Here is an 18,575-nt window from a genome sequence, read left to right as displayed (position 1 = left end):
CTGATGCAACATCACTTTCCAGAAACAAGCAAACAGGCTCCTAAAGATAAGGATAGATACGGGGCACAAACAAATCTTATAGTGTAATTGTACTTTCATCATGGGGTAAAGTTAGACAAAATGACAGAAATGGATTTAGCTGAAATTGAGTAATCTATGACAGGGTTATCTTTCAGTACACACCGCATAGGCCTCATTTAAAACACACATTTCTCTTTAGTATCACCTCATTTACCAGGAAAAAGTGAGTCTTCATTCTGTAGTTTGACATGAGACGGTGTAGAAACCACTGAGCTGGCCCATGCAAATAATGAACACACACATATTTCCATAGCTAACACACAAATAAGCCTGGCAGTTTTTCCTGATAAGCAGTGGAGGAAAAAGTATTTATATTCTTTACTTGAGTAAAATTACCAATACCATACAGTAACAATACTCAAATAAACTGCATCGAGAAGGGTACTTAGGTAGAAGTAGTTATGTATGATATGAAAATGTACTGTAAGTATAAGAAGTAAAAGTAGTCGATGCAGAAACATTTTTAAAATCATCACAAATCACATTTACTGTAAGAGGCTAGAACTGTGAAATGAACAAAACAACTCTGGGCATAATTGCTACGAATTAATATTCTGCTAACCAACTCGTGGTTTTAGTTACTTGGATGGTTTAATCTATACCAAATGATCATATTTCCCTAAAAATTGTGTGTCAAAAATCTGAATTTATAAAGTAAATACAGCTCTAAAATAAATGTAGTGTGATAAAACAAAATTGGCTTCCAAAATGTGTTAGCCTAGAGTAGAAGTTTAAAATGAAAATGCTTGGGTAGAGCACACGTACCTCAAATATGTATTAAAGTACAGTACTTGAGTAAATGTACTTAGCTACTTTAGACCACTGCAGATAATGTAGTTTCATAAATTACTTGTATTTCAGGAACCTGCTGCTGAATGTTAAATTGCTAATAGTTAGCTAAGGTTAGTGGAAGCTAATGTTAGCCACCAGTTTCTGGCAGGGTTTCTTATTAGAAAACACTTGTTTTTAGAACTAATATCAGTCGGAATAAAACACCAACACCCTGGGGATTTAAGTAAACATTTATGAAATGATAGAAGTTAAAGACAAAGCCACTAATTGTTACTAAAGTTACCCGAGTGCGTGTGAGTAAGCTAAGCTAACTATTTCGTACATGAACAACAATCAATAACGACAGCATTTAAAGAGACTAACTTCTGCCAATTTATTATTTTGTTTATGTTCACGGCCACAACTTTATATATATATATAGTAACCTAGTATGGCGTTACTTCATATTGTCGTACTCTTTCTGCACCTGCAGACAACTTGTGATGGCACCAAGCTAAATGCTAATATGAATAGCATGCTAGATATGTTAGCTCCTACATGAACCCAGTGTCCCAATCAATATGTATTTTAATAAACTAACAAGAAAAGGTTGCACTTTCACATTGGGTTCATGCATGCCACTGGGTTTTAGTGTTTCCTACGCCTGCTTCACATGGCTGTGAAACCATCAGACTAGTTTGTAGCAAACAACACTGAAAGCAAATTAAGATAGCATGCATTGAAGAGTGACGATGTTAAGTTGTATATGGTTTCAGGATGTCATGGGTTTATATCTGATTCTACAAGACAATAAGGAAGCATGCGAGCCCAGCAAATGCACCCTTGCAGCCACACTCAGAAGCTATAATTATGGAGTGATTAAACAATCCAAAAGCTCCCATGCTTTCAGCAACCACTGAGCTAAATTTCGCAACATGGCTAAAGCTAAAGCACACTTGCCTTGACAAACTTCAGAGATCCTCAAATGTAGATGTTGCCTCGGTGAACTGACGAGCAACCACCGGGTTATTCCTTTGTTTTGGAAATGAGCTTAAGGCTATTTTGGATGCATCGAATAGGATGCTGACATTAAGGAGCAGCGTTTCAAACCCACTGGTTGTCAAATCCGACAGAGACCTCTCCACTCCGAACTCTCACCCTGCAGCAGCGAGGAGAGCAATGCCAGGGCGACCTCTAGTGTTCACACACTGACAATGACAACATTTCCCACTGTTTTATTACATTTTATTCAACCAAAATACATTCAGTGGTATCATGATTCAAGACGGAAACATGGGCTGATTATGAGAGAGTGGGGCACAGATATGCAAAGAGCCCTACCACCTCTCGTACATAGGAGCAAAACACACAGACTTTACAGGTGATTAGCCTCTTTTTGTTGTGGTTTTGGTTTTCTATATGTAGTTTTGAGTCTCCTTGTGGTCATTGTACCTGGCAATCAGACGGTATAGTCATTATGTCTTCTGTTAACTTATTGGAATAGCTGAAAAAAACTATTCTTAGAAATGTGAAGCAATTCAGAGATCTGAGACCAGGCAATCGACTAGCAGGATCACAGTATCCTTCCTAAAGATCGTCTAGGGTCCAGGCTGGGTCGTTGACACTAGCGAGACTCCGAATGTTTGTCAAGTTCACCAAACCCTTAGGTAGCTAAACCCCTGACATCTGGTGTTATTCAAATATAAACAGTCAGTTGTCAGATGTAAAAGAGAAGAATGTCAACGAGGATAGAGAGAGGTGAGACTAGAGGACAGCGCTGGATGTCCCGGGAGCGAAGAAGGAGGCTCCTTTATCGTGGACCTTGTACTGAAAGAGTTTCTTCTGAGTGTACTGCCCATCGCCCTGTCTCCTCCTCCAACACACTTCCACCTGAAAACCAAGAACATTATATATTTATTGCAAGAATTCAACGTTTTTTTGGTAAATTTTACTCTGAAATTAATACTTTAAAAAGGGACAATGTCAAAATAAGTCTGCCCTCCATTAGTACATCCAGGTACTTATTGTGCAATCAATGGTTACATTGGTAATATTTGTAAGCACAAATGCAGATTTGTTTTTAAATCTAGATGTCGAGCTCCTCAAGAAGGGCTGAAATTATTTATCAGATAAGGTTGAGGTAAAACAAACAAATTAGAAGATTGATTAATCATAACATTGTGAAAAAAGTATGCCTGTAAACACCTATGATAAAAAGCAAAAAGAAACAGTTGCGGACTATTCATAGGACCAAACAAGTACTTTGAATATGTCAGCTTTATCTGTTCACAATTTTCCGAGATGTTATATAAACCAAAGATTTAATCAAGGAACTAATTGGCAGATTCATCAACAATGAAAATATTCTTAAATCGCAGCACTACCCTAAACGTCATGCAGTATAGTTGGACAATTAAGGGTTCGAAAATGTGTTCAATCAGACACAGAAAGACCGTACGAACAAACACACACTCACCTGCCCGTGTATGTCCCTGCAGTAGCCGGTTGGGAGACCCTGTACATGAAGAGTGAGGCTGCACTGGTGGGTGAGGCCCTTCATCAGTCTCTCTGAGCCTTCATCATCTCCCTCGTCTTCCTCTCCCTCCCCATCACAGCGAACCAGCATCACCACGTTACCCTGCAGTCACAGACAAAGTTATGGTGATAAGACAGGGTTTTTATTAAAGCTCTTTACTTTATCTTAACTACTTTAAAGCAGGTACATACAAGTTAGATACACTTTATGAAAGCAAAACTGCAAATGCCTTTTAAATCACAACCGGCTACCTCCTGGCTGTGCAGACTGATAACAGTATACGTCCCGTAAAACCTCTAGATGTAGAGCTGCAACAATTAGTCAATATGTTTTCTCTGCGACTGTTTTGATAATTGGTTACTGATGATGCTACATTTACTTGCAAGAACGGCAGAAAATGCTGTTTTTAACCTATCAAATATAGACATGTCCTGCTTTTCTATGTTTGACATCATATTAAACTTAATATTGGTTTTGGACTGACAAAACAAGACATTATTACAATTAAATTTCATCAACAAATTAGTAGAGTATGCTAATATTGTCTTGTCTTATATTGTGTTAACTGTACTTCTATCGTTAACTCTACGTGGCTCTACAAATTGACCCCTGGGGACAAAGTGTTTCAAATGAATAGAGCACCTTGGACTTTGAAAAACTCCATTAATCAATTAATATTGAAAATAATTGTTAGTTGCAACCTTAAAATAATGCTTTGACAGAAGATCCTACCTGCAGCTGGGAGCAGACGATGGCCCTGCAGTAGTGGCTGAAGTCCAGCACGGCTCCAGCGCTCACCCCCAGACTCAGCAGCACACTGAGGTCGTCCACCAGCAGCACCGGGGGCCCCCACTCCTCTGACCCATCCCCCCCCTCCTCACCATTACTGCTCACAGCGGAGCGCACAAACTCATAGAGATTCTTCAGGCCGACAGAAGGATCCCTGCAGACAGCAGATATGGCAAAAGTACACACATCCTTTACTCAAGTAGAAGTACAGATACTCATGTTTAAAAATACTCTGGTAAAAGTAGAAGTACTGACTAAACTTCTTTACTCAAGTAAAAGTAAAGAAGTATGGGCTTTGAAATGTACTTAAGTAAAAAGTACCCATAACTAGCAGCTGTTTTAAAGAGTACCTGACCTCCCTTTATATTAATAGAACAATAATGTCATTGTTAGCTAATGAATGTTTCCATGCTGAACAACGGCAACATGACAACGTTTTCATTGGTCCCTCTTCTTTAGAGAAGACCAGGAAATGATGGATACACGGATCGTGTTCAAATCAATAGGCACGCAATGACTCTAAATAATAATGATCACGCCACCAAACACACATTCAAACTAAAGGAACCAGCCTGTTTGGAAAATGAGAGAAGTAGAAAGTACAGGTATTTGTGTTCAACATGTAAGAAGTAGAAAGTACAGGTATTAGTGTTCAACATGTAAGAAGTAGAAAGTTCAGGTATTTGGGTTCAAAATGTAAGAAGTAGAAAGTACAGGTATTTGGGTTCAACATGTAAGAAGTAGAAAGTACAGGTATTTGGGTTCAAAATGTAAGAAGTAGAAAGTACAGGTATTTGTGTTCAACATGTAAGAAGTAGAAAGTACAGGTATTTGTGTTCAAAATGTAAGAAGTAGAAAGTACAGGTATTTGTGTTCAACATGTGAGAAGTAGAAAGTACAGGTATTTGTGTTCAAAATGTAAGAAGTAGAAAGTACAGGTATTTGTGTTCAAAATGTAAGAAGTAGAAAGTACAGGTATTTGTGTTCAAAATGTAAGAAGTCAAAGTAAAAAGTCGTCAGAAAAAGAAGTAGTGGAGTAAAGTACTGATACCAGAAAAATGTACTTAAGTACAGTAACGAAGTATTTGTACTCCACTACTTCCCACCTCTGGCAGACAGAGGAATGAGAGAGATGGAGAGAGAGGCAACAAACTGTGGAAAAACATGAATAGTGATTATTTTTGTTTGTACCTGAGGAAGTCCATGGCCTGACTTCCTGTGTCGTTTTCTTGAGGAATCAAAACAGACAGCGACTCTTTCTGTCCCTCCAGGAAAACCAGCTGACCTTTTTCCTTCGCTTGTGTTAGGCTAACACCCTGAGAACACATAATTCACACACAGATACACACACAATGAATGTCCTCACTTTAAGATAGCAATATTAAAAGGTCAAAATATGTAAGCTCCTTTATCAACCAAGTGAAGCCTAATTCAATATGAATAAAAAAAACCTTTCTTGTGCAGCAAGGAAAGATCTAACATTACAGATACCCGTAGATCCAGTGAGGGCATACCTACAATTAAAACCCAAAAGATAAAAGCGAAGTAGCATTTGACTAAACATATGATGGGAGACAAATAGTTGTATGGTTTTATCCAGTGCTAATTTGGGGTTCAATAATGGAGGAATCCTTGAAGTATGACTTTTTTTTTGTGTTATGCTCTGTTGTGTGTAGGCCCAAAGAAGAGTAGCTGCCACTAAGGAATTCAAATAAAGAATAAATGATCTTTGAACAGTGGAAATGTTCGGTGTGAATACAGCAGAAGGATGATAATAACACTGAAGACTCACCAGTCTCTGACTGATGGCACTGTAATGATTGAAGGACTGCACCAGACCCACAAAACACACTTTGCAGCGTGCTGAAATAAAACAGAGACATCAGTTTCCCACATAAAAATGAATCTTATTTTGATAATACTTTACAATGCCAGGTGCAAACTCACCTCGTAGGTACAAAGAGAGGAAGTGGTGAATGAGGAAAGAGGCATCACTCTGTCTGTCTGACAGCAACACAAATTCTCCCTGTAGAAAAGGACAACCACACTTTTGTATATTTACTTCTTAAATATATATGTAAACATGTATTACACAGCAGTATTCATGTGTTAATAAGTCCACTTTTCAAATAAATTCAGTCAATTAAAGTTGAAAACATGTTCTAAGAAATCTTAGCTGATAAAAAAAGCCAAATAACTTATTTGCATAACAAGCTTGAAATATACCCTTCGTATTTCCCTTAAATATATTAAAAGCAAGCTGAGTCTTCTGTTTTTGAATGAGCTGTAAACACATTTATGTTACAAAATAAATGAAACCCTGTGATGTAGGCTTTTTGTTTTCTTGAAGCATATTCAAATGTCAAGCATAATTGATCTAGTTTAGATTCTAGACTCAAGACAAACTTGCACATAGTAATGTTAGCACGTATAACAGCGTGTTACAACTTAACAGAGATAACGGTCATGTGCATATTAACATGACAGATCAATTAAAAAGGTTGTGTGGTCCTTACCTGTGTGAAGCTGTCAGGAGTTGTGTTCAAGATACTGTTTAGTTCTGTATACATGGCTAACTGTGTGTACAAGCTAACCTAACAAGAATAATAGAAACTAAAGGCTTTGTAAGCTAAATAAAACGTTACAACACAGGAGATAGCAGGAATTAATTTAAAATGTGTCTTGTAAACCCATAGTTTGAAACGTCACGTGAAAGATGGTATTAATCCTAAATTAGACTGATTTTCTCTCAGAAAGCAGCTGTGCTAACGTCAAGTAGCATGCTGCTAACAAAGATTATTATAAACAAAAGAAGAGGTATCACTCTGCAGCTGAAAAGAAAGCAAAAGTGATTTAATTAAGTGTTCCTTGTGTTTACGAATTTAACACTACTTTACAAATGTTACGTATATTTATGTATATGTCACAATTGTACAAAGCTTTGGCAATACTGTATGTCATCATCGTCATGCTAATAAAGCTATTTGAATTTAATTGAAACGCGTTTTGGACCTCAGAAAAGCCACTAATAGCGTCTTTACCGCTGCATGAATTTATTACTTTATATTATATTTTCGCAAGTGTTATTCATTGTATTCTTTAGGAAAACAACCGTTCAAGTTTTAAGGCTGAATTGTAAGTTTTCACTAGTGTTTATTAGAGGGAAAAACAGCCACTTCAGGTCTGTGAGAGAATGGTCTCCATGGTGATAGCTTTGGTCTTCTGTCTCAGTAGACGATCTTTGTTTTGCAAATGGCGACTTCTTCGTGTGTCCATGTTAAAACTAACACACCGCCCCCTGTTGGTAGTACCGTGTGAATGACATTATAATAGCGATAGTTGTGGTGCTTTTTTCTGGATATTTGGCACCAAAACATGACTCAAAAGCAGTGGTTGTAAGTAAATAAATAAAAGGTTGTCGAGTGCTTCATAGCTATAATTCTGATCTGGTTTGCACTTGTACTTTATCTCAGTATTTCCATGTTCTGCTTCTTTTTACTCCACTGCATCTCGGTTTATAAATAATGCATTTGATAAAAAATGACATTATAACATAAATGAGACTGTTATCATCCCAAGGAGGAAAATTACAAGCGATATGGCAATATAAATAAATATACAGTAGGCCACATCAAGCTGGTATACATTTGTAAAAATAGTCAATCAATGGTGTGTGATCAATGATCATAATACAATAATACAATACATGTTCTCATTAGATTTTCTACAATTTAAGTATTAACTATTTAAAACAGGACAATCAGCATGTGGTGTTCTGCAGATTTAATTATTCTTTAATCATATATTAATTTAAATGTGCATGTGTCTACAACTATTTAATCTGGATTAATAAAGATATATATATGCCTAACAGTGTATGAGATTAATCTGCCAATAGAGATTTGCTTTCAGTTTGCATTTAAAAATGTTGCAAAGGAATAATTACCGGAGGATATAGTTTCAACCCATAACTCCCGTAATTACAGACCCAGTACAGTCACTTCACAACTCTTCTTCTTATGTTTAGAAATATATGGTTTTATTATATGGTATCAGCATCAAGCATCAAGTCATAGAGTATAAGAAGCCCTTAATCAGGAAATACTGAATAACCTCACACCTGAGGTTTTGTACCTGATTCTTTGGACATGTCTTTCCTTTTTTATTGTTACAATGCACACACATCAGTGACAAAAACATCAGGGTTCATCACATACACATAATTGTAATTATTTTTGTTGGTCTATTTTCAAAGAACAATGTATTCCAGCACTCACGAGTCAATGGCACCCTGACACAAGGACAATAAAGCTATAATATTATATATCAATGTGACCATGGCTATTATTACACAATTCTGCAGCTGCCCATAGCTTCCCGGAGCTTTAACCTGAGTTTTAACTCATTGTTGAACTTTCCCAAGGCAACTTTAATGTCTTGGTTTCGTTTCACCACTCTTATAGTTATTGGTCGCACCTTGCTTAGTTTTAACCCTTATGTTGTGTTGGGGTCTCCCGTGACCCGTTTCAAGTTAAAATTATATAATAACTACGCTCTAGTTTTTTGTATCGGAACAAGGCTTCATGATATCCTCCACAACAGCTATATAAACACTACAAAACAGATTTTGACAATTTTAGCCAAGTCAGAAAGTCTCTAAAAAAAAGTGTATAATTTGGTGTTGGGGTCTGGGGAGACCCAGCAGAATTGTTGTGGGTGACTCGGGGTCAAATTTGGCCCAATCAAGATTCATCTTTGACTTTAGACACCCCTCCCCCACCCCCTTCATCCACTGTAACAATAATTTCAAACTTTTTGGGGGGAAATTGTATTCTAATATTAGTCTATTATAGTCAGATAACGTAATGATCCACTGTCTTCACTATAGGAAATATAATGAGTGAATTTAATCACATGTTTTACTTAAATATGTGGTGGAATGTTTTTTGGAACCATAAAATACAATTACAACAGGATTGTACAGTTATGAATGCATTATAAGTTAGTTATGATGTAGTTAAAACAATATTGGATGATAGTAATTATTTCTGAGTGTTTTGGACTGAGATAAATCATGGGTCAAAATTGACCCGGGAACAACATGAACGGTAACAGCTTTCAAACACAACACAAGGGTTAATTAATAATTCTTAAAAAACTAAATGTACACTTCCTGCTTAGCACCAAACTACGTGCAGTTAGCTCCTATCTGGTGGAAAAAGTGGAGCATGGATTGCTATTTTATCATCCAAGCCTTAAAAATGTATGTGAGAAAAAGATGTATGGCTCTGCGTTGAAAAGAAAAGCAGAAAACCTGCAGAAATTGTATCTTTTTTTTTTCCCAAGTATGATTAATGTCAAGGTTTCTCATGTAAGTCATCCATCTTATACTGGTGGTTCATGCCGTACAGCAGGATGAAACACTTTCAAGTAAAATGGGAGATAAAGCATGAGCCACTGATCATGTTTTGAATCAGCAGATGGCAGTGTGTAGCTCTCCAGTAGCTCAATATCAAACACATCGAGAATGCAATGAATCTGCGTTTAAGTAGAGGGGAGGCGTGTGGTGCAGTGGGTTGTGCGTTGGTGTTCGGATCAAACCCCACTGCAGTCAGCATGTCGTTGTGTCCCTGGGCAAGACACTTCACCCCAAATTGTTGTTGTGGGGATTGCCCACAGTATTGAGTATGTAAGTCGCTTTGGATAAAAGCGTCTAACAAGTGACATGTAATGTAATGTAATGTAATGAAAAAGGTCTCTTAAATATCTCAGACAGCAGTAGCCTCCTTGAGCTTCTGCACTGCAATTCAGCACATATATTTGAGTAATTACACCTGATTGAATCCTTTTGTCACACCAGAAGATGGTTTATTGTGTATTTTTATTGGCTTTTGGATGATCACTTATGTCGAATAATTAGTTTTATACCAATTTTTGAAAATATCCCTATCCAAAATGACAAATTAACGCCTCTTTAATAGTTTCCATTTTGTTTTTTTGGCCACTAGGGGGCAGCAGATTGAGCTTTAAACATGACACTAACATATTATCACCTTACAAAGTTCTGAGGGTGCGTGAGAAAACTTGTACACACGCATATAAATAAATACATGCTTGTGTTTCTGTCCAAGTTAAGGTTATATGCAGCATTTATGGTTAGACACTCCTGTGTCTAAGTGTTCCTGAGAAATACTGTCACAATACAGTACGGTATACATCTCTGGATAAGTAAATAATCAATATATTAGGGGGGAAAAGGGCAAAAGCATTATGTTCTTATTCTAAAAATCCCACAACGGTAGTTTACATTTCTGAAAACCAGCTTAATGACAGTGTTTAAGTCATTGTGCAGTAGTACACACAGATATATGAACACACACTAAAAGGTAAAACAAAAATAAAATATACACACCAAGATGCATTCAAACCCGCAACACAACAATGCCCTCATAGCGCATCTCAGTCCGAACATTAATTAATGTATAGGAATGCAGAATAGTTTTAGCTGCCAGATGAAGCCATTGGTTGTCTCCAATAAAATGCATGCTTGACACTTTGAATACCTCTAGTCCTGCACCATTCACCAGGTGAATCCGGTTTTAAACTGACATACAGTTGACGAGATCCCAAAAACAAAAACTCCTAACATTTAAATAAGAGTTCTGGTTAACACGAACAAAATGCAACATACACGTTCACATGATTAATGTCAAGATTACAGCCAGGACAACGAGATATGAGAAACAGTTCCTCCAGCCTGCTCTGGGAAAATTATGTTCTCAAACAAAGAAAGAGCATTGTCAAATACGCTTTGAGGTAAATGTATTTTGTCCTGGATAACGTTTGTTTTTGACTCTTCACAAATGTTATGATCAGAGTCTGCAGAGCGGTGGGTTGTGGAGGAGGGATGGTTTATGCAAATGATGACTTGAAGAAAACATCTGTTTGCGTCTTGTCTCAAACCAAAACTCAGCAATAACTTTGAATGCATGTCCATCACTTCAATAAAGCATCAAACATACACATTTTGAGCAAAAACGTGATATTTTACGAAACAAAACCACAACGTTTGGATGCCTAAACATAACCGCTGAGTCTGTTGCATCTTATTTTTGTTCTGCATCCGTTTACAATGTTAACCATGTGTTTAAGAACAGTGACCGTAATCCAGGACAAAATACATTTCCATCGAAAAACCTAATTGAGAATGCAGTTTAATGGTTGGTGAATGTACTTTTCTAGGAGACAGGGTTGGTTTAAAGGTCACCTATCATGCAAAATCCACTTTTTAATGTCCTTTCTACATCAACATGTGTCCCCTCTGTGGAAAGAGACTCTGAAAGTTTCAGGAAAAAAGATTCTCTCTCTTTTTGTCCTGATCCATTTATATAAAAACCTGTCTGAAAATGAGCTGATCAGATTTTGGCCACTTTATGATGTCATAACGATTTGTTGGCTTGTGTAACTATTAGCCAATCACCAACCAAGGTAACCCCCCCCCCCCCCCCCCCCCCCCCCCCACCTTATCACCTGAATCTCCTCCTAGAGCACCAATGAGTTCTTTGTAACCAAATATCTCTCAGAGGGGCGTGGGGAGGGGCTCCTTATTTTCATCTAAAGTAACAGACAGAGAATCAGCACTTTTGAAACAGGGCTGAAACAGAGGGGATTATGTGATGCTGCAATGATCTGTTTGGTGTTTCAGCCAATCAGAGACAGGTTCTGTATATATCTGAGACCTATAATATATTGATGAAAAACAGTATAATAGGGGACCTTTAAAGGTGGGTGTAGGGGTTGATAGTCTGTTTCCTGGATTGCTGAGGCTTGTTGGTGGTGTAGGCCGGCAGCGAGCGAGTGCTGGAGGGACTGCAGACGGAGCAGGGTGGAGAAGGAGGGTAAACATCGTCCTCCCACCTCAGGACTCGATCCCTCGCTCGTCTGTGGTTAATAACAGTTCTGAGAGGCCGCTTGTTGAGGATTCGGGGTTTGGCTTTAGGCGGCCTGTAGATGTGGATGTTGTACCGGGCAAAGGGACCCCTGGAAGACTTGAACTTATTCGTCTTGGTGAGGTGAAGCTCAACGCCGATGGTCACCTTGCAATGAAGAATTAAGAAGTTATTGGCAAGCTGAATATATATATTTTTCTCATAATGAACTCCGGACAATATGGGGATAATCAGGCTTGAATATTTTTCCAGGAGATTGACATCTGTCCGTCCCTCCTCAGTCACTATCCCCGGAGTTTTGTTCAGTTTTCACCCTGTTAAAAGTTGTTTTTGGGAGGCCTTTTCTGAAGGGTGTAAGGACCGAGGGTTAACTATGCTGTACAGAACGTGAAGTCTGTGAGGAAAAGGTGTAATTTGTGATATTGGGCTATTTACTGTATCACATTTGATTGATTGATTTGGTTGATATTCCATGTCAGAGGCATTCTCACTTACTGGATAGTCAAAGCATGTTGCAGATTACAGCAGTTATTTAGTCGAGTTTGTCCGACAATTTTGGCATTTACTTTACAGACAACAAAACATCAGAATCCCTTTGTCTTTTCAGTTGTCTCTACATTTTCGTCTAACTAACCCTTCTGCTTGTGCTCTTGTTTTTTATTGGTTTGTATCCAGCCACATAGAATCGCCGCCAACACATCCACCTACTCGCCTCGAATTCTCCAAAGAATGAGCAGCTCCACTTACCCATGGGCTCAATCAGACATTACAAAGATTTTGTATGAGGATACTGGCACGGTAAAGTCCGGTTTATACTCAGACCTAATTCGGACATTTGTGTTCTCACATACAGCTCATCCTGGATATCTCATCTTAGGGTTCTAGTGCATGTGTGTCTTTGGATAACCTGACAGCTAGCAGACTCTGGATAAATATACAAATCAACACCTGCATTAGACATCCTCATCATTTCCTGTAGCAAAAAGTTGGGCCGATCACTCCGAACCCTCTTGAATCATCACACTGCCAAACCACTTGCTCATTCACATGAAGGACGGAGAAAGGGGGGTTCATGCTGCTTTAGACGGGTAATGTATCACTACATTTCCATCAGAAAAGAAGCCAAAGGGTCCTGTTCTGATCAGCAGCATTCCTCTGAGCCTCATTAGTAAACTAGACGGTGCCAGAACGATTCATTTAGACTTTACCCCCCCTCGCTTCTCTCCTCTTTCCTTTGGATTCAATCCTTTCTTTGTGAGGCTCAATGTGTGCTTGTGTGCGTGCATGCATGTAATTCCAAATTAAGTGTGCACACATATGAGTATATCCTTTCAATATGTTGAAACACAGTATTGTGTTTTCTGTGTGTGTACGTAAGGATGAGCATGCATGTCGATTCGACTGTGTTCATGTTGTGTGTTTCGTATGTGTTTTTGCATACATGCATGAGAGACTTTGTGTGCATGTTTGCGTGTGCATGCCTCCATCACTATGTGTGTGTGTGTGTGTGTGTGTGTGTGTGTGTGTGGTGTGTGTGTGTGTGTGTGTGTGTGTGTGTGTGTGTGTGTGTGTGTGTGTGTGTGTGTGTGTGTGTGTGTGTGTGTGTGTGTGTGTGTGTGTCTGCATCAGCCAATCACGACTGCCCCTTCAGGATACCAACACCATCATTCCACCACTTCGGCAGCCAATCACAAGCTGCCGATGAATCCCAAGTCCCAGCAGGTTTGACTCCGACAGCAGAGAAGAATAAAAATATAAGACAGAGAAGATCTTAACATGCTTCCACCATGTCCTCTGTTTCACGATTCTTAAACCCTCATTACCATCCTCACACATTTTATCCCCCTGAGATAGTTGACTCCTCAAGGTCCAACTGAAAGGAGAGCAGGGATGTAAGATGTTGGATAAAATACAAATGAAATGAAGTCAGTAAAATGACTGTAATGTATAGTATCATGTTAAGGTTCTGGTATTTTACTACTTAACCTAATCAAGATGAGGCTCTCCATTTCACCAAATCCAATCAAATATCCCAATATTTCTTACCAAATACCTGAAAGGGAATGTATATTGTGACGATATTTTATGGTTTTAGCATTGATTTAAAGACTAAGCAGGTAACAACCAAATAATATAACTGCTTGAATAGTCTAATAATTGCAGGAAGTCACTTTACTGTGAGGCATACTGTACTTTTCAACCAAGAAAAACAACACTTATTGATATAATATGGGTACGTTGGCCAACCCTAACTTAAAGATCACTAATGAATGACTTTATGTTGTATTTCTTATGATTGTATTTTATTTAAGTTTGCATGCACACTGCCTTAATCTTTATTTTTTTATAAATTACACCATGAATGAAATGTAAATACTGTCAATATTTCAATGAATTGCTAAGAATATGAAGACGAGGAAACTGTAATCTGCAGAGTCATGAAGAGGTCAGTGCTGTGCGTGTGTGTGTGTGTGTGTGTGTGTGTGTGTGTGTGTGCGTGCGTGCGTGCGTGCGTGCGTGCGTGCGTGCGTGCGTGCGTGCGTGCGTGCGTGCGTGCGTGCGTGCGTGCGTGCGTGCGTGCGTGCGTGCGTGCGTGCGTGCGTGCGTGCGTGCGTGCGTGTGTGGACAGCTGTGCAGGAGAGGATTAAGGTCTGAAGAGATGGCAGGGTGTGACGTTTGACCCAAAGTGAAGAGCAGAGCAGATCTAATGCTCCGATATTCTGCGGTTTGTTACTAGATGACAGTAAAGCTGCATAAGAGACACTTAATCTGCCCCAGTGTTTGTGTGCGTGTGTGTGTGTGTGTGTGTGCGTGTGTGTGTGTGCGTGAACGCGGCGGTCGCTGAGTGACGCATTTTTCCATGGCAACGACGCCCTCGCTGTCTGAAGATGCATGAAATCTCTGCCAACAGCAGATAAGTGAGAGTGAGGAAGAGAGAGGAAGAGAGAGGAAGAGAGTGATGTAAGATAAATGTTCAAAGGGTCAGTGGACACACACACACACACACACACACACACACACACACACACACACACACGCACACACACACACACTGAAAGGGGGTTAGTGTGTCCTTTTACAGATCAAGCAGTTGCTGCTTTTCCTCGAGGAGAGCAGATGCCGAAATTGGTTAAAATGATTGTCTTAAATTTCCTCTCAGCTCTTATTATTATCTTTGACACGATGAAAAGGATGCATTGCAGAATATGTTGCATCCCTGACCCTTTACATTGTTCTCTAACTCCTAGAAAGCATCTCAAATGTCTGTGTTACATAATAACTGTACAGCAGGAAAAACACATATCATACAGTTTTACTTTTTTGAAGATCTGTTTCATCGAGTTGTGCTGCATTAAATAATCTTAACTTTACTCTGTATTTAACATTTAAAATGTGTATTTCAATACCTTCCTTTATTTGGCACAGAATATAAAAAATAAGAGACAGCGCCGTCTTTCCCAAAATATCATAGCTCATCCCTTAAAAGATGCACTTTAAACAAAAGATGGATACACATACAATTGAAAAAGGTTAAAAGGAATTAACAATCTTATATAACCGCTCAGCAGCTACACTTTCCGCAGCATTTGTAAGAGTTTCTGATCATTTCTAACACGTTTTTACTGCTGCAAATCTAAGTAACTTGCTTTTACTCTCATGAAGAAGCAGATACAGCTTTAGTGTGCCAGTGTTTCTCTCACAGCGATGACAAAACCTCCCCCATCCTGCCTCACTCCTCACTGTTGGTAATGTAATGCCCACTTGTTGCCATGGCGTCCACTGGTACTTCAATTCAGAGGACCCTCTTTTGGTGTGTGTGTGTGTGTGTGTGTGTGTGTGTGTGTGGTGTGTGTGTGTGTGTGTGTGTGTGTGTGTGTGTGTGTGTGTGTGTGTGTGTGTGTGTGTGTGTGTGTGTGTGTGTGTGTGTGTGTAGGAGTGCAGTCATGTGCCTATGCATGTGCCAACTTCCACAAGTGTGTGTATTTGTGTGTGTGTGTGTGTGTGTGTGGTGTGTGTGTGTGTGTGTGTGTGTGTGTGTGTGTGAGAATAAAAGAGTGAGATAATCACTGTTGCTGCTCGCCTACTGCTGTTTCCTTTTCTTTAACCTTCTGGCGGCTGAAATGCTCCCTTTCCCCCTCCTCTTTTTATTTATTTGAAGAAAAAGAAGTGCACCCAGACCTTCCCCCACCCACCCTCCATCCATCCATCAGCACCCCTCCACCCTGGGAGCCCCCCCACACACACAATAACTGTTTAACCCGTAACTTTGTCAGTGATCCAAAGGAGAAACCCGACAAAGAGCGGCCAGCGCTGTGGCCTCATGTGAGACTCATTCAGCTCTGTGTGTTATTGTAGCTCTTCTAGCCCTGTGGGAACCAAGTGAGTCCAGAACAGTGATGGCATGTAATGAACTATGTACTCAAGTATTGTACATTAATACCATTTTGAGGTACTTGTACTTTAACTGAGTATTTTGATTTAAAAAGGCCCTTTTCCTGTAGTGTGTTATATATACAGTACCAGTCAAAAGACACACCTTCTGATTCAATGGTTCCCTATATAATATATATAATAATATATTTGTTCTACTTTGTAGATTAATACTGCAAAAACTATGAAAGAACACATATGGAATTATCTAGTTAACAAAAAGTGTACACAAATCCAGAATATGATTTATAGTAGTGTATATAAGTGTTTGTGCATGTAAATGGTCTGCAAAGGCTAACATCCCTGTGTTCTCTCCATTGGACTCCTTCTTTTTACGTCCTTGACATAGTGACATCACTATGTAACACTCGTGCCTCTATCGGCTAGCGCTCCAACACAGTGTGCGTGACAGGCTAAGTGGCGGGACATCTCACAACAGAGCCGGCCAGCTAACCAATCAGAGCAGACTGGGCTCTGGTTTCAGACAGAGGGTGAAAAGAGGTGCTGCAGCACAGGCAGTATGAGAAAAATAAAGAGCTTTTTGAACATTAAAGCATGGAGACATGTCCCAGTAGAGACACTACATACTGATATACACCTGAACATCAGCAGGAGAGGACTCTTTAAAGTAGAGACACTACATACTGATATACACCTGAACATCAGCAGGAGAGGACTCTTTAAAGTAGAGACACTACATACTGATATACACCTGAACATCAGCAGGAGAGGACTCTTTAAAGTAGAGACACTACATACTGATATACACCTGAACATCAGCAGGAGAGGACTCTTTAAAGTAGAGACACTACATACTGATATACACCTGAACATCAGCAGGAGAGGACTCTTTAAAGTAGAGACACTACATACTGATATACACCTGCACATCAGCAGGAGAGGACTCTTTAAAGTAGAGACACTACATACTGATATACACCTGAACATCAGCAGGAGAGGACTCTTTAAAGTAGAGACACTACATACTGATATACACCTGAACATCAGCAGGAGAGGACTCTTTAAAGTAGAGACACTACATACTGATATACACCTGAACATCAGCTGGAGAGGACTCTTTAAAGTAGAGACACGACATACTGATATACACCTGAACATCAGCAGGAGAGGACTCTTTAAAGTAGAGACACTGCATACTGATATACACCTGAACATCAGCAGGAGAGGACTCTTTAAAGTAGAGACACTACATACTGATATACACCTGAACATCAGCAGGAGAGGACTCTTTAAAGTAGAGACACGACATACTGATATACACCTGAACATCAGCAGGAGAGGACTCTTTAAAGTAGAGACACGACATACTGATATACACCTGAACATCAGCAGGAGAGGACTCTTTAAAGTAGAGACACTACATACTGATATACACCTGAACATCAGCAGGAGAGGACTCTTTAAAGTAGAGACACTACATACTGATATACACCTGAACATCAGCAGGAGAGGACTCTTTAAAGTAGAGACACTACATACTGATATACACCTGAACATCAGCAGGAGAGGACTCTTTAAAGTAGAGACACTACATACTGATATACACCTGAACATCAGCAGGAGAGGACTCTTTAAAGTAGAGACACTACATACTGATATACACCTGAACATCAGCAGGAGAGGACTCTTTAAAGTAGAGACACTACATACTGATATACACCTGAAGATCAGCAGGAGAGGACTCTTTAAAGTAGAGACACTACATACTGATATACACCTGAACATCAGCAGGAGAGGACTCTTTAAAGTAGAGACACTACATACTGATATACACCTGAACATCAGCAGGAGAGGACTCTTTAAAGTAGAGACACGACATACTGATATACACCTGAACATCAGCAGGAGAGGACTCTTTAAAGTAGAGACACTACATACTGATATACACCTGAACATCAGCAGGAGAGGACTCTTTAAAGTAGAGACACTACATACTGATATACACCTGAACATCAGCAGGAGAGGACTCTTTAAAGTAGAGACACTATATACTGATA

At 39.2% G+C, this 18,575-nt stretch overlaps 1 protein-coding gene across 1 annotated transcript; it reads right to left on the bottom strand.

The window, feature by feature from the left end:
* Window positions 1–2,072: 2,072 nt before the first annotated feature.
* elp6 (elongator acetyltransferase complex subunit 6) lies at window positions 2,073–6,957 on the bottom strand. Its single transcript, XM_034145670.1, has 7 exons — window positions 6,694–6,957; window positions 6,125–6,203; window positions 5,970–6,040; window positions 5,369–5,493; window positions 4,121–4,331; window positions 3,329–3,490; window positions 2,073–2,742 (listed from the first exon to the last, which is right to left on the bottom strand). Exons 1-7 carry the CDS (start codon window positions 6,745–6,747, stop codon window positions 2,617–2,619), a joined length of 828 nt encoding a protein of 275 aa, XP_034001561.1. The 5' UTR covers window positions 6,748–6,957; the 3' UTR covers window positions 2,073–2,616.
* Between the last annotated feature and the right edge of the window lie 11,618 nt (window positions 6,958–18,575).

This window comes from Trematomus bernacchii, unplaced genomic scaffold (genome assembly GCF_902827165.1).
Source record: "Trematomus bernacchii unplaced genomic scaffold, fTreBer1.1, whole genome shotgun sequence".
NCBI lineage: Eukaryota > Metazoa > Chordata > Actinopteri > Perciformes > Nototheniidae > Trematomus > Trematomus bernacchii.
This window is presented reverse-complemented; position numbering and strand designations above follow the sequence as displayed.

What these genes read in the sequence shown, in the direction of transcription:
- elp6 (XM_034145670.1), bottom strand. Translation starts at nt 6,747, where the DNA reads ATGTATACAGAACTAAACAGTATCTTGAACACAACTCCTGACAGCTTC. An exon ending in CCTCTCTTTGTACCTACGAG is followed by an intron (nt 6,041 to 6,124) that starts GTGAGTTTGCAC and finishes GTTTTATTTCAG; the next exon opens with CACGCTGCAAAGTGTGTTTT. An exon ending in CAGGCCATGGACTTCCTCAG is followed by an intron (nt 4,332 to 5,368) that starts GTACAAACAAAA and finishes TGCTGTCTGCAG; the next exon opens with GGATCCTTCTGTCGGCCTGA.